This window comes from Mastigoproctus giganteus, chromosome 10 (assembly GCF_048544385.1).
Source record: "Mastigoproctus giganteus isolate SK-2022 chromosome 10, ASM4854438v1, whole genome shotgun sequence".
Lineage (NCBI taxonomy): Eukaryota > Metazoa > Arthropoda > Arachnida > Uropygi > Thelyphonidae > Mastigoproctus > Mastigoproctus giganteus.
The window spans coordinates 116,671,503-116,685,896 of NC_143584.1; the positions used below are offsets into that span (position 1 = coordinate 116,671,503).

At 36.0% G+C, this 14,394-nt stretch overlaps 1 protein-coding gene across 4 annotated transcripts in view; it reads left to right on the top strand.

The window, feature by feature from the left end:
• unc-104 (kinesin family member unc-104) overlaps positions 1 to 14,394 on the top strand; it is a 1,041,320-nt gene that overhangs the window by 104,208 nt on the left and 922,718 nt on the right. For all 4 annotated transcript variants that reach the window (XM_090382707.1, XM_090382708.1, XM_090382709.1 and 1 more), the window contains exon 4: positions 9,431 to 9,510. In XM_090382707.1, the coding sequence (XP_090238833.1) occupies positions 9,431 to 9,510 (80 nt within the window). The remainder of the gene's footprint in view (positions 1 to 9,430; positions 9,511 to 14,394) is intronic.

Sequence of the window (14,394 nt, forward strand, 5' to 3'; positions counted from 1 at the left end):
TTCTAAACAACTGCTCACTCTGAATAAATCTGAAATCTTCCATACAATGGAATATTGTTCCCACATTTGAGGTGATGCACCCAAAACCTCACACTTTAAGCTCCGTACAGATGAGGCAATCAGGTTAATCTCATACAAAGTCACTCAACTGTAGTCTCATTGATATTCTGTTTCTGTTGCATGCCTTTTCTATAGATGCTTCCATGGGCACTGTTCTTCTGAATTGGCATCTACAGGATGTCCCAAAAATATTGGTACAAACATTTAGGGGAGGTAGGTAACATCTAAAGGAATGTGAATCGCATAGGAACCCATAACCGGAAATGTCACCGTAGGTCGGTACACGGCGCTGTTCATCAGTTCGTGAGAGGGAAAATTTCTGGTTTACTCATTCAAGCAGTAGTTGCTGCACGAAGAGCATGCATCGATATACGAACTGTGAGCTGGCAGACATGCATCTAGCGTATGGATTAGCAGAGGGAAATGGAACCGCTGAACGGATTTATGGAGAATGCTCCCAGACAGACATGTAACGGACCACCGTTTGTTTGTGCGTGAGCATCAAAATTTGTGCGATTATGGGTCATTTAGAGGTAACAGGAGTAGTGCGGGCAGACCACGTTCGATGCCAACTCCCTCCATGGAAGAAAGTGTGTTGAATGCCATCCAGAATAATCCTACTACCAGAACACGTGCCATTGCCTCTGCCTTAGGAGTGTCTCGTTGCAGTGTACAGCGTGTCTGGCACGATGATTCCTTACACCCCTTTCATCTCCAAAGGGTTCAGTTACTGCTCCCTCAAGATCACCTGCACGTGTGGCTTTTGCGCAGTGGTTTCTCCAAGAAAGTGTCCAAGACTTGAACATGTTTTGTTCATGGATGAGGCTTATTTCATTTGGGAAGGCTTATTCAATCAGCACAATGCTCATGTGTGGGCTCACGACAACCCACACGGTGTGCGCCCCCGTGCGGCACAACATCACTTCGCAATAAATGTTTGGGCAGGTATGGTCGGTGACTGCGTCGGCCCATACTTTTTACCATCCCGCATGTACTCCGCTAAATATCAGATCTTTCTTGAACAAGTTCTACCAGGGTTATTTGACGATGTTCCAGCAAATGTGAGATGCAACATTTGGTTTCAATATGACGGGGCGCCTGCCCATTATGGAAGGTGTGTTTGTGACCATTTGAACAGGTGTTTTGGTCGTCGATGGATTGGCCATGGTGGACACATTGCCTGGCCCACACGCACACCTGATTTATCGAGCCTTGATTTCTTTCTGTGGGGTGGCCCTCAAATCTATCGTGTATGAATCGCCTGTGGAGACGGAAATGGATCTCATGGCGAGACTCGTCTGTGCTGCTGCTACTGTCAAAGAAACTCCAGGTGTGTTCGACCGTGTCTGCCAATCCATGCTGCGTCAGTGTCATGCATGCATCGCATCTCATGGTGGAACTTTCGAGCATCTGTTGTAATATCATGAAATGCATCCATCTCGTACTCCATTGTTAATATTATGTCAAATAAATGTTTGCCACTAATTACTGTCTTGTGTCATTTCTGCTTCTTGTGCCTCTGCTACTACTTTCCCGTGACGTTTCCGGTTCTGGGTTCCTATGCGATTCACATTCCTTTAGATGTTACCTACTTCCCCTAAATGTTTGTACCAGGGTTATTACTGGTACAAACATGTCTCATATTTTTGAGACACCCTGTGTAATCCCCCCCCACCCTCTTCTAAACCAGTCTGAACATGTGCCACAACCAGTAAGCATTCATTTACTGTCCAACTTCAAATTCACGGAATCAACTTTTCTTTTTCCTCATTTATCTCTTCAACTTCTATTTTCTGAAACATCTTTCCTTCACATATATTTCCTGAAAATTACAATCTACAGAAATTCAAGTCTAATGTCAGAAAGAATCATCAGTTTTCTCAACCTTCAACCCACTCATGGTACTAAGTATTATAGGTTCTAATATCTTTCATGCTTGGGGTTTTAATTAAAAAAAAAATATGTCAAATATGTTGTCCCTACTATACACACATAATAGGAGAAAACTTAGGTATCATTGTACCTCACAAATTGAGAAAGAGGTAATGTCTTATGGATTTAAATTTATACTTATTGCTAAATATGAAAGTTATAAAATGGTATTGCATAAACAACAGTTAAAAAAAAAAAAAAAGAATATATCTATATAAAGACTTTTATCCCGATTCCCAATAGATACAGCAATGAACAACTACAGCATTATACATGAGAAATTCTTTCAGGAGACACTTAATAGTAAATTATACAGTAGTACCACTTACAAGATTATTTGTGCTAATCCTAACATCACTACCAAGAAGCTTTCTAGCTTCAAAAGAAATTAATTAATAAAGCCTGTAACACCAAATAATTTTCATTTGTCTTCTGGGATACCTGAATTTCACAAAAATGCCATGTCATTTTGGTTTATTACCTCCTGTAGAGAGAGAGAGAGAGAGAGAGAGAGAGAGAGAGAGAGAGAGAGAGAGAGAGAGAGAGCTCTACAAAATTATTTGAACAGCTACTTGATATTACTATATTAAGTAGCTGTTACTATATTAACAACTGAAAATTATAGATTCTTAACATATATACTTCAGTACTGCTGTATATTTGAATTTTTGTTTAATAATAATATTTATTTCATTGGTGCTTTTGTTTTGGTTTTTAGGAGCATTAGCAAGTAAGGCCATATTGCTCCAGAATATGCGGTGGTCATTCCCTGACCTTTCCGCATTCTCCGTATTTGGTGGTGACGGGCTCGAACCCCGGTCTAATCAAGAAGCGTGTGCTATGCACTGCTGCTGCTCTTCCCACCTGGCTACGGAGGCGCCCCTATCATTGGTGCTCACAATTTCAAAAATGTATACATCAGTATTACACTTAAACTTGAAATTGTGTTATCATAACTGTAAGAGTTGATCAAGTCTCTCTGTTTGTAAATTGTATGTATTTCTGCCCTCAGTTTTTCTGATGGTGACACCTTTTCCCCATTGACAGACAAACAAACTTTTGGTCCTCATTAAGAACATTGTGCAATTTTAAAGTCAGTATAAATTGCTTTTATCATTTTAATATAAATAGCTTTTCCAAAAAAGCTGAATTTGATGTTTATCTAAAACTCAAGCCAACATAGTGGCTACTATTTTAAGACATACTGGTCTGTCATCAAAGAGTGGGTGGTCTCTCTTAACAAGTTTACATTTACCAGTGAATAATGTATTGGCTAAGGTAAAGAAAGCCAACGTGAGAACCACAACAAACTTTGGGAAACTTACCGGGCAAACTCATTTTCCGCTACCGCAGTTTCTCCCTACATTCTTGGTAAGCAGATGGTGCATGTTATTGGTAATGGCAGTAGAAGTCGATAATGATGTATTGATTAGTTTTTTCTCATTATTAAAAGCAGATTATTGGAGTTCATGAGTGGGCTGAAATCTACTTATGTATACACCCTCCAGACTGCCTCAGTCTTAGGGTGTTTATTCCCTCCCTTCCCCCTGGTTTAAAATAGGAAAACTTCTTCTACTGCCACTACGGATAACATGCACCATCTGTAGAAGTCATTTTCTTATTTTAAAACAGTGGAGAGGCGGGAGAATAAACACCCTAAGACAGAAGCAGCCTTGAGGGTGTACCCATAAATAAATTTCAGCCACGAAGGCATTACACTCATAAACTTTAATAATCTGCTTTTAATAATGAGAAAAAGCTAATCAATACATCATTATCGATTTCTACTGTCACTACCGATAACACACACCATCTGTTTACCAAGAATGCAGGGGGAAACTGCGGTAGCAGGAAACAAGTTTGTCTGGTAAAAGTTTCCTGAAGTTTGCTGTGGTTCTCGTGTTGGCTTTCTTTCCCTTAGCCAATGTACAGCAGGCCCCTGTTATAACGCGGTTCGCTTTACACTGATTCGCTATAACACTGTTCTTACATTATAACCCATATCTGACTATAACGCTGTCAAAACTGTATGCTAGTAAAACAGCATACAGATTGAATTTTTGGCAAATCCGTCTTCAGTCCAGTCTGTTTTGAGCCCTTCTTTTTTTTTTTTTTTTGGCAAAAGGAGAAAATAGCCACCATGAAATTAACTACAGTAATTATTTTTATAATTTCTACTCTATGTACAAAATTGAAACTTTCAATATGCTCTTATTTTCTTGGTGTGGATAGTTTCAAGGGAGAAATTCTTTTTTAGTACACAAGTTGAAAAAATTTACCATCCAGTGTCATATGTTGTTACGAAGTCTGCATTTTCTGTTCTCACCTGTAATAGAAAGATACTAAAAATAGATTTACTCCCTATCTCTTCTTTTGTTTTACTGTGGGAACTATAACTTGCGAAATGTGTTTCACACAATCAATCCCATGAGTGCTAAATGCGGTGCTGTTTCTTGTACAGTACAGTATTCTCTTGTCTTCTGAATTCCTCTGACCTTGTGGTCACCCGAAGTACATAAAATTTGTTTGTTTTACTGTTTTGGAAATTCCATAAACATTCTCCATGAGTCACACCATAATTGATTTACAGTACTTTTCCTGCAATAAACAACCATTTGATTTTACTGCACGGTAAAATCGAACTTTTCAGATAAATAAAACATTTGTCACCGTCTTCAGCTCACTTGCCAGAGGAATTCTAGATATCATTCAGTGCATACAGTGTTAGACATGCAGACAGTTTACTGTACTCGAACATCGTATCACAATTAGTGCAACGCATTTACATTTGCAGAGAGTTATGGCGGATAAGAATGAAAAAGCAACAATGTCTGGACATGGTGCAAAGATTAGAAAGGTAAGAAAAACATTGAGTTTGAAAATTAAATTAGACGTTTTGAAGAGAATTTATTCCGGTCAAAGACAAGTGGATGTGTGCAATAATTTAGGACTGGCAGGTTCAACTGTAAGAACAATCATAAAAAATAATCAATTTTAGCAGCTGGAAAAACAGCTTATCCCCTGCAGGCAACTAAATTGACCAGGGCTAGGCTGGCTATTATGATTGAAATGGAGAAACTTCTACATAATTTTATTGAAGACAACATTCAACATAGAATTCCATTAAGTTCAATTATTATTAAAGAAAAAGCGAAGAGCCTATATGAAGATTTAAAGAAAGCTCACCCCGAAAAAAATGTGGAACCATTTAACGCTAGTAAGGGCTGGTTTGATAGATTTAGAAAACGCTATAACCTGCACAATGTAGCAATACAGGGAGAAGCTGCAAGTGCAGATCAACAAGGAGCCGAAACTTTCAAAAAAGAATTTGTTAAAATTATTGAAGAGGGATGTTATACTGCTCAACAAGTTTTTAACATAGATGAAACAGGTCTTTTTTGGAAATGAATGCCTAAAAGAAGTTTCATATCGAAAGAAGAAAAAAACATGCCAGGCTTCAAAGCGGCGAAGGATCGGTTAACTTTGTTGTTGGGTGGTAACGCTGCCAGGGATTTTAAATTAAAACCCCTTTTAGTTTACCATTCCGAAAATCCAAGGGCTCTTAAAGGTTTAACTGAATCAAACCTACCTGTAATCTGGAAGGCTAATAAAAAAGCAATGAAAAGCGGCCTGGTTACCCAACCAGGCCGCTTTTCATTGATTGGTATGCTGAGTTCTTCTGTCCTGCAGTGGAAAAATATTGTGCGAAAAATAACATTGGTTATAAAGCTATTCTAATCATGGACAATGCGCCAGGACACCCAAGCAAAGAGAGCTTAGAAGACTTGAACAATCACATAAAAGTTTTTTACATGCCTCCAAACACTATGTCTCTGATCCAACCAATGGACCAAGGAGTAATTGCAACATTTAAAGCGCACTACATAAGGAACACCTTTTCCCAAGCTATTAAAGCCATCAACACTGAAAATGTACCGAGCTTAAAGGAGTTTTGGAAATCCTATAACATTAAAACCACCATCTACAACATTTCAAGTGCCTGGGATGAAGTGACTCAGAAAACCATGAATGGAGTGTGGAGGAAAGTTTGGAAAAATTGCATAAAGCATTCCCAGGAACCTGATGATTCCGTTGAAAATGTTAAAACACAAATTGTTGAGCTCGGAAAAGAAGCAGGATTACACGAAATTAACGAAGACATCGTACAAGAGATGATCGACAACGACAGGGATGGCCTCTCTAATGAAGAAATAATGGAAATTATAAAAGAACAAGAGCTTGCTATTGAGGGAGATGATGATCAAGATACTATAGATGAAGAACCGATGAAGTCGCTGACTGCAAAAGGACTTAGTGAAGCTTTTGAACACTTCGAAAAAATGTGTGATTATTTCTGGGAGAACGACCCTGACATGGAACGAAGTGCCTAGGTAATAAGAAATTTGAAGAAAGAAATGAATCCCTACATGATGTTGTACAATGAGAGGAAGAGGGCCAAAGCTCAACCCAAAATTGACACATTTTTTAGTCCAAAGATACGAAAATTCGAGAGCACAGGGCCATCGAATTAATAAATTCATGATTTTCGTTAGTTAATTACCTCATAATTATATGTGTATATAATGTAGAATATTTTATATGTACAAAATTTTGAATATTAAATAATTTTAATCGACATTGGTACATATTTTCACTACCATTTATTATTGATTAGAAAATATCCTATGGAATAGACCGCAACTCACAAATACATATGTTACCTTATGGGAATATGGCGCTCGCTTAGCGCCTATTCACTTAGCACTCTCTTTTCCCGGAACGAACTATCAGCATTAAGCGGGGGGTCACCTGTATTGAGTAAAAGCGAGCAGCCAAGTGGTGGATAGGAGAAAAACTTCCAGTTAAACACATAGCAAAAGTGTGGTTACTTTTAATCCCTAATATTCATATCTTAGTTATGTGTGCCTTTTGAACTCTTGAAAAGCTTCCATGCTGATAAAAGGGATAAATAGTACTAGATTAAAAGCATTAAGCATTTAAAATATACACATATAAAATATCAAAACTCAAATATAATATTGTTTATTGCTTTTGTTAATGTATATCATGTATTTTATTTTTATATTAAATTAATGTCTGTAGCAGAGGTTCCCCAACTTTCTCAGTTCACGACGTCCTAGTGTTTCAGTAATTTTTTCACAGCACCCTTAGCTTCTCAGTAATTTTTCCTTGGTGCCCCTAGGCTGAAAGAAATACCTAACAGTTCTATTTATTAAGTAGTTAGGTCCAAACAACTTAATAAGTAATGTTGAAACTGTGAACTACCTCTTGCTAGTAATTTGCGCGGTGTCCGACAGATGTTGAGTATCGCTGTGCTTCCCTCGAAAATTTTAAATATCCTGTGGCGCCCCTGTGAGTTCTCTGCAGCGCACAGTTTGGGAACCACTGATCTATAGTAATGTCAGCTTTTGGCTAAGCTGCTGGTTTGCACAATCACTTTTTTTTTAAAATCAAATAAAGTTAATTTGTAATTATAAATTATTTTACTTTGTACTCTATTCTAATCTATTGTTTACTCCTACACACAAGTTTAGTATGCTGATATACTGAGTGCAGTAATGTAATACTGTGATCTCACACTCTTGGTGTAGCTGACTGCAGACTAAGAATTTGATATCTCCATGAATTTGATATTGTCAGAGCCATGCAAATAGGTTTTGTTGTTGAATATTTTCAACTTCCTAGCTCACTGAATACTCTGTTAGACACTTCATTTTTTATTGTGTGCCTTTATATGGATGAGACTTGCAGAATTATGTCATTATAGCAGCTTTATAAATATAGTTTAGTTTTAAATTTAAAAACATTACCTGTAGTAAAAATTATAGGTAACGATTTTTGAGACTAGAAAATTTCAAAACTCAGGTTTCAGCCACCACTTTCTTATGCCATGAACCACTACTACTTCTTCCTAGTTGATCAAAGAATCCAAGAATATTTTAGTGATTTTGGGTGAGACTTTGTAACAGTTTCTTTGGAACATGAAACAAGCTGTATTATTTATGCTATTACCTGACAAATTTATTCTTAAATTTTGCAGTATAATACCTGATATTGAAATATAATGATCTTGTTTCTTGGGAGAAAGACATACATAGGAATAACTAATTCTAAGTGTTAGATTAAAGCACTGCATTGCACACAGAGTGAGTGCAATGTTATTATTAATATTATTATTATTATTATTAGTAGTAGTAGTGGAATATAATGCAAGAAAGCAAGCTTATAAAGTATCAGCCAAAAAATAAAAAATAATAAATAAATAAATAAACTCCTCTCACATCACACCTGTCCATCTTTTCCAATAATTTATCTAGCTCTTCCTTGAATTTCTTCAAGCTGCTGACTTCCACAACTCCAGATGGAAGTTTGTTCCAACAATCAACCACCTGCTGGCTGAAGGCAAATCTTCTCATGTATGTCCTGCAACCATCCTTCCTCAGTTTGAATTTATGCTGCCCTCTCATGTGTGTAGTCTGAACAAGAGGAAGCATTCCATTAGCATTGTTTACTCTATCCATTCAAAATCTTAAACACATTGATCAAATCTATTTGCAGTTGCTTAGTCTCCAGATGCTGCAGTTTGCAGAACTGAAGCCTGACTTTGTAAGACTACCCTTTTGTTTCCTTCACAATCTTTTGCCCTTCTCTACACCTGTTTCAGCTGATCTACATCCTTCCTAAAATGAGCCCTCCAGACCTTTTCTACATAAAGGTCCATCTGAACTCTGATGGGATTCTTCCGCTTGCTTAGATTATACACCTGAGGGGTAATAAATTCAAATTGAGGAAAGAGAGTTGTAGAACAAATGTGTGGAAATTTGCCTTTAGCAAGTGGGTGGTTAATTGCTGGAACAAACTTCCATCTGTCATTGTGGAAGTTGATAGCTTAAATAAATTCAAGGAGGAACTGGATAAACTTTTAGAGGGAATGGATGTGTGAAATTTTTTTTTTTTTTTTTTTTGGCTGAATGCTTGCTTTCTTGCATCACATGCCTCCATTATTACTACTACTACTACTCAAGATGTGGCCTAACCATTGCCTTATAAAACAGAATAATCACTTCCTTATCCCTGATAGCAAAGTTTTAATCTGTTACTTAGCTGTATTCAACTTCAGTCGAATTCTGAATGGCTGTTCTATCAGTTGATTACTAGGAAGTTTCAATGTTGTGGAATGATAATAAAATTGGCTTTGAGAATATCATTTGAGTGGATTTTTTGCACCCTGTTTAAAGTTAACCATCCACCAAGACTGGATGGACACACTTTTTGAGCAGGAATTTTTTTTTTTTTAGCAATGAGTACTGAAAGGGTTCCTATGTATCATTGCCAGGGTAAAATTTTTCCTCATTGTTGTTTATTATTATTCTTGAAACCAATAAATATTGATCCACACTAATTTTAATCTTTACAGCCTACAGATCTGTCATTTGCATCTCAGTCAGTGGTATATAAAGATATTGGAGAAGAAATGTTATTACATGCATTTGAAGGGTAAGTGGAATTTTTCATTTTTTAAGATTTTAAGAAAATTACAATGTGGTGACACACAAGACAAGTGGCACTTGACTGTCACTTGTCTTGTGTGTCACATATTTCATATGCTCTGTCCTTCCGTTTAATGTTGATGGCAATATATGTACATATCTGCTCTTTTCAGAGTATTCATAATCTAAAATCTTTTCTGTTTTGCATTATTACTTCCTCATAATTTAAAATCTCTTCTATTTTGCATTATTACTCCCCCTCCTCCATTCAGTGAAATTTGTTTTATCTTTTTAATTTTCTGATTTAACCAGTCACTGAACTTTTTTTTTTTTTTTTTTTTTGCCCTACTTTCCACAAATCTCGTTTTAAGTTCACCTATGGAGTAAAGTTATTTATCTTTGCATGCAGCTTAACTGTTCATAACCCATCTCAGCTTCCTTTTGCAACCAAGCTAGCAGAAATGCTAATGCTTATATTATCACTAGTGATGGTGATGCAAATAGTTCATTGGAATAAAAGGCCTTGTGCATCAGGAATAAGCATATTATAAAATAATTCTTGCCACAAACTGATGAAACCAAAGAAAAACTGTTTTTTAAAAAACAGTTAAAAAAAAAAAAATCAATATTTACAATACAGAAATTTTAAAAAAGCAACCTGGCACTCAAATGAAACACATTTGTCTTTCAGATTCCATGTAAAAAGAAAACGGGTGACATTTCTCTCTTTATATGATGCTTGTAGGACTATCTAGTCTATTAATCTGTTTTTGTGGCCAGCAGGATTTAAATTACATAGATAATGCAATGGCAAATTCATTGCAAAGAAGTTTTTCTTAATTATAATTAAGAAAAAAGAAGGAACTGGCCATTGCAACGAGTTGCCTTGGTATTGCACTACTTTAAAACAGATGCTTCTCTGAATGGTTAATTGGCTATTTGTTTAAAAGATGACACTGTTAGTACAGCTGGTTCCACGTTTAATTGGTCACTTATGAGATGTCTGGGAGTCTTTAGTGACAACACATAGATAAAACAACTTTCAAAGTTGGAATATAGCTAAAGCTATGTTTTTGTCTGAGTTCTCACTAAAGATCACTTGCTATCTGATGAGGAATCAGTTAGTCCTGAAACAGGCTGGCATAGCAGTGTCTCATTTTTTAAACAAATGGCCAGGTTAATCTTTTATAAGACCATTTGTTTGAAAGTAGTACAATGATACCAGAGCAACTTATTACAAAAATAAGTTTGTTTTGCTTTGAAAATTAAAACCATTGCATTATCTATGCAGTTTAACTCCTGTTGCCTGCAAAATCAGATGAAAGGTCAAGTGGTCCCTCAAACATTTTATAATTTCTCTGAGGCCATATAACTTTAGCTGTATTTGAATTTATTCTTTGAATTTCTCTCTTTTATTGCTATTTATATTCTGTAGTGCTGTGGAATAGAAGGCTTAGTGACTGGCCTTGAACTACCTATTTTTTGCAGAGCTATAGTTATAATGACAGCAAAAATGAAACTTAGCGTTCTTTGTTACTACATGCAAGAAATTCATTTGAACTTTTCCATGCTACGTTATTAAAATCAAAATGTCATGTAAATTGATAAAGATTGCACATACCTCATTATAATTTTCATTAAGGAGAATAGTTATTTTTTTCAGGTCCTCCAATGTGAAAGTATTTTTTCCCTGAAGCACATTCTTTGATATTCTGTCTAATACTGTATTCAGCTTGCATTTAAAATTGACATTGGAGTACATGGTAATATTTGTATGATTGTGTTTATTGTTATTTATGTTTTTATGCTAATACCATTTACCATTTAGTCGTTATAAATATTTACACATATAAATAAGTTCAAATGTTAGTGCTCAATATTCATTGAAATCTGCTTCTCCAAAACTGCTCAATAACTGTGTATATCTCTCTCCCTGAGGGTGGCAAATTTGAAAGAGTTTATTATATATAAATAAATTCATAAACATAAATTGAAATTACAGGGGAAAAAGTTTAGACTGGATTGTAGAAAGTTTTCTTTTAGCCAGGAAGTCGTTGATTACTGGAACAAATTGCCTCTGCAGGTAGTTGAGGCTGACAGTTTTAACAAATTTAAAGGTCAACTGGATAGTTATCTATGTGAGGAGGGACGTGCATAATTTGCATTTTCTTAGCTACTGTTTTTTTTTTTTTTTTTATCAATGCAATAAAGCCTGTGGCTCCCTTGCACTGTTACTATTACTAATACTAATATACAGTTGAAACTCAGAGTTCACCTGATAATCTCGAGCATTCACCTAACATCTTTGATAATCACCAGATAATTCTGAGCATTCACTTAGTATCTTTGATCTGTTTCTCAGTAAATTTTTCAAAGTACATAAATAAATAAAATGAATAATTTTTTTTGTTCTCTGAGATGACTGCACAGAAACAGAGGAATTTACAGCTACAGTAATTTAGAGGTATAAGAATTTCAGTGTATTTTGTGGTATCATAGAAATTTGAAATTTCTGGGGTTAGTATAAACACATTTATTTGTATTACATGATCTGATTATGATGTGGTCTGTTTGAGTTGGGTGCACCCAAAATTATAACTGGCCACAGGCAAAGTTTCATCATTTTTTTTATTTTATTTATTTTTTTTTTCCAGTAGGTGTTCAGCCTACTGAACACCTAGAAAAAACCGTTTTTTTTTGTAGTAGTTATTTATTTTTAAATTTCATCTACCTCTTTTAATAGCTATTAAGTTTATCATTTGATTCAATTTCATTAACTTTTCATTTAAATTCCAGAGAATTTCCGTTTTTGGCCACAAATCTGACAACCGAGGCTAACATTTGCAGTTTCTTCTACTGATTTTCAAAGCTGTTTTCCTCCTATTATCTGTTAAAACTGTTTCTGCTATTAGTTGGGAACACTGATAAGAGATGGCAGCATGTGTGAAGATTTAAAGACAATTATTCGACATGTTATTTTAAACAACCTACGTAATATGTATATATATGTTTGGATGCATTAGATCTTTCATGTTTCTGAAGTACATATGCACGTACTTCTGAAATGGTTAATGGTCTTTCTGTATAGTTGACAATTTTCATTATTAGTCTGGCTATCATTGGATGATACTAAAAGTATCATCAGTGACTAGCCATTATTTCTCTGCTAGTAGGATTTTTTTTTTTTTTTTTTTTTTTTTATCAGAGATATATTACCAGCATCCCACACACCTGCAGTTAGGTTGAGCAATCTTTGCAGCACAAGATGAGTTTGCCTCAAGCTTCAGCATTATACTGATAACTTAAAAGAAAGAGATCTATACACAACATCATCAAAAGTTGATGATGTTGTGAAACATATATCATCTTTTAAGGGCACAAAGGGTGATATTGTTGTACACGTTGGGACCAATGACATTAAGAGTAGGAGATCTGCAGATTTACTTAACACGTCAGTATTGCAAAAACATCGCGAGTTAGGATTAAATTTGAAAGTGTCTGCAATTCGGCCCAGACACGATAGGAAGGAGTACATGATGAGAGCCTTGTCAATCAATTTGGCCCTGAAGGGAATGTGCAAGGCTCATGGGGTAGAATTTTTTTCAGCGTGATCTGTGCTTGTTAACAGGAGAGACTGCTTCTACAGGGATGGAATACACTTAAATAGAAAGGGTGCAAGAATATTTGCTGATGCTATCTAGGCAGTGTTAGGTGGGTCGGAAAACTGCTAGTTTGGGGGCAGATTCACAGACTAAAAGGTTAAAAGTGGCCATAGACAGCGGTGAAGGTGATTCTTGCACTACTTATTAGAATAAGCAGCGGCCTGGAGCGAGGGGTGCTGGGGGTTTCCGGAACTGATGGCAGTCATCGTGAAACAGGTGGGTATATGGGATGTGTTAGGGTAACTAAGAATAAGAATAGGTGCATGTATACTTGCATGAATACCAATGCTAGAAGTATAGTAAATAAATTTGATGAATTTGAAGTGCTGGTCAAGACATTAAAGTTGGATATTGTTGGGATATCAGAGATGTGGTGTCACACTGATATTAGGAATGCAGAATTGGAATTTGGGGAGCACAATGTGTACAGAAAGTATAGACAGGATAGGAAGGGAGGAGGGGTTATGCTGTTAATTAAGAAAAACATAAAATCAAAAGAAGTGCATCCAGTTGATATAGATGGACAGTGCACTGTTGAGTTGGTTTGGTGTGACATAAGTATTGCGAAAGGAAAATAAGACTAGGAGTGTGTTATAGGCCTAATGAATCGAATGAGTACAGCGAACAATTGTACAGAAAAATAGTGGGCCAGTAAATCATAATGTCTTATAATGGGGGATTTTAACTTTCCAGATATTGACTGGAACTTGTACATTGGTCACTCGCACACTAGTAACACTTTTGTGGATTTATTGGATGATTGTTTTCTGCATCAGCATGTTCGAGAGGCAACCAGAGAGGGTAATAGTCTTAATCTGGTTATCAGCAGTGATCATTCGTGTATTAAGAATTTGCAGATAAAGGAAACACTAGGTGACAATGATCACAGTGTACTAATGTGGGATTTACTTAAAGATATAATTACCATCGGAGGTAAAGGAAAGGGTTTTTGCTTCAGTAAAGGTGACTACAGTGGTCTCAGACAGGTTTTAAATTCTGTACAGTGGGACCAACTGATGATGTTACCAACAGCAAATTCTAAGTGGGAAGCATTCAAGGAATTAATCGTGGAAGTTACTAAACGTTTCTTACCTATTAAGAAATATTGTTCAAGGTTTAGGCCTAAATGATGTCAAATGAACTAATGAGATTTATGGCAGAAAAGAAAAATGCATGGGATGCATATAAATTATCAGGCGACACAGAAGCTTATGGCAGATATAAGCTAG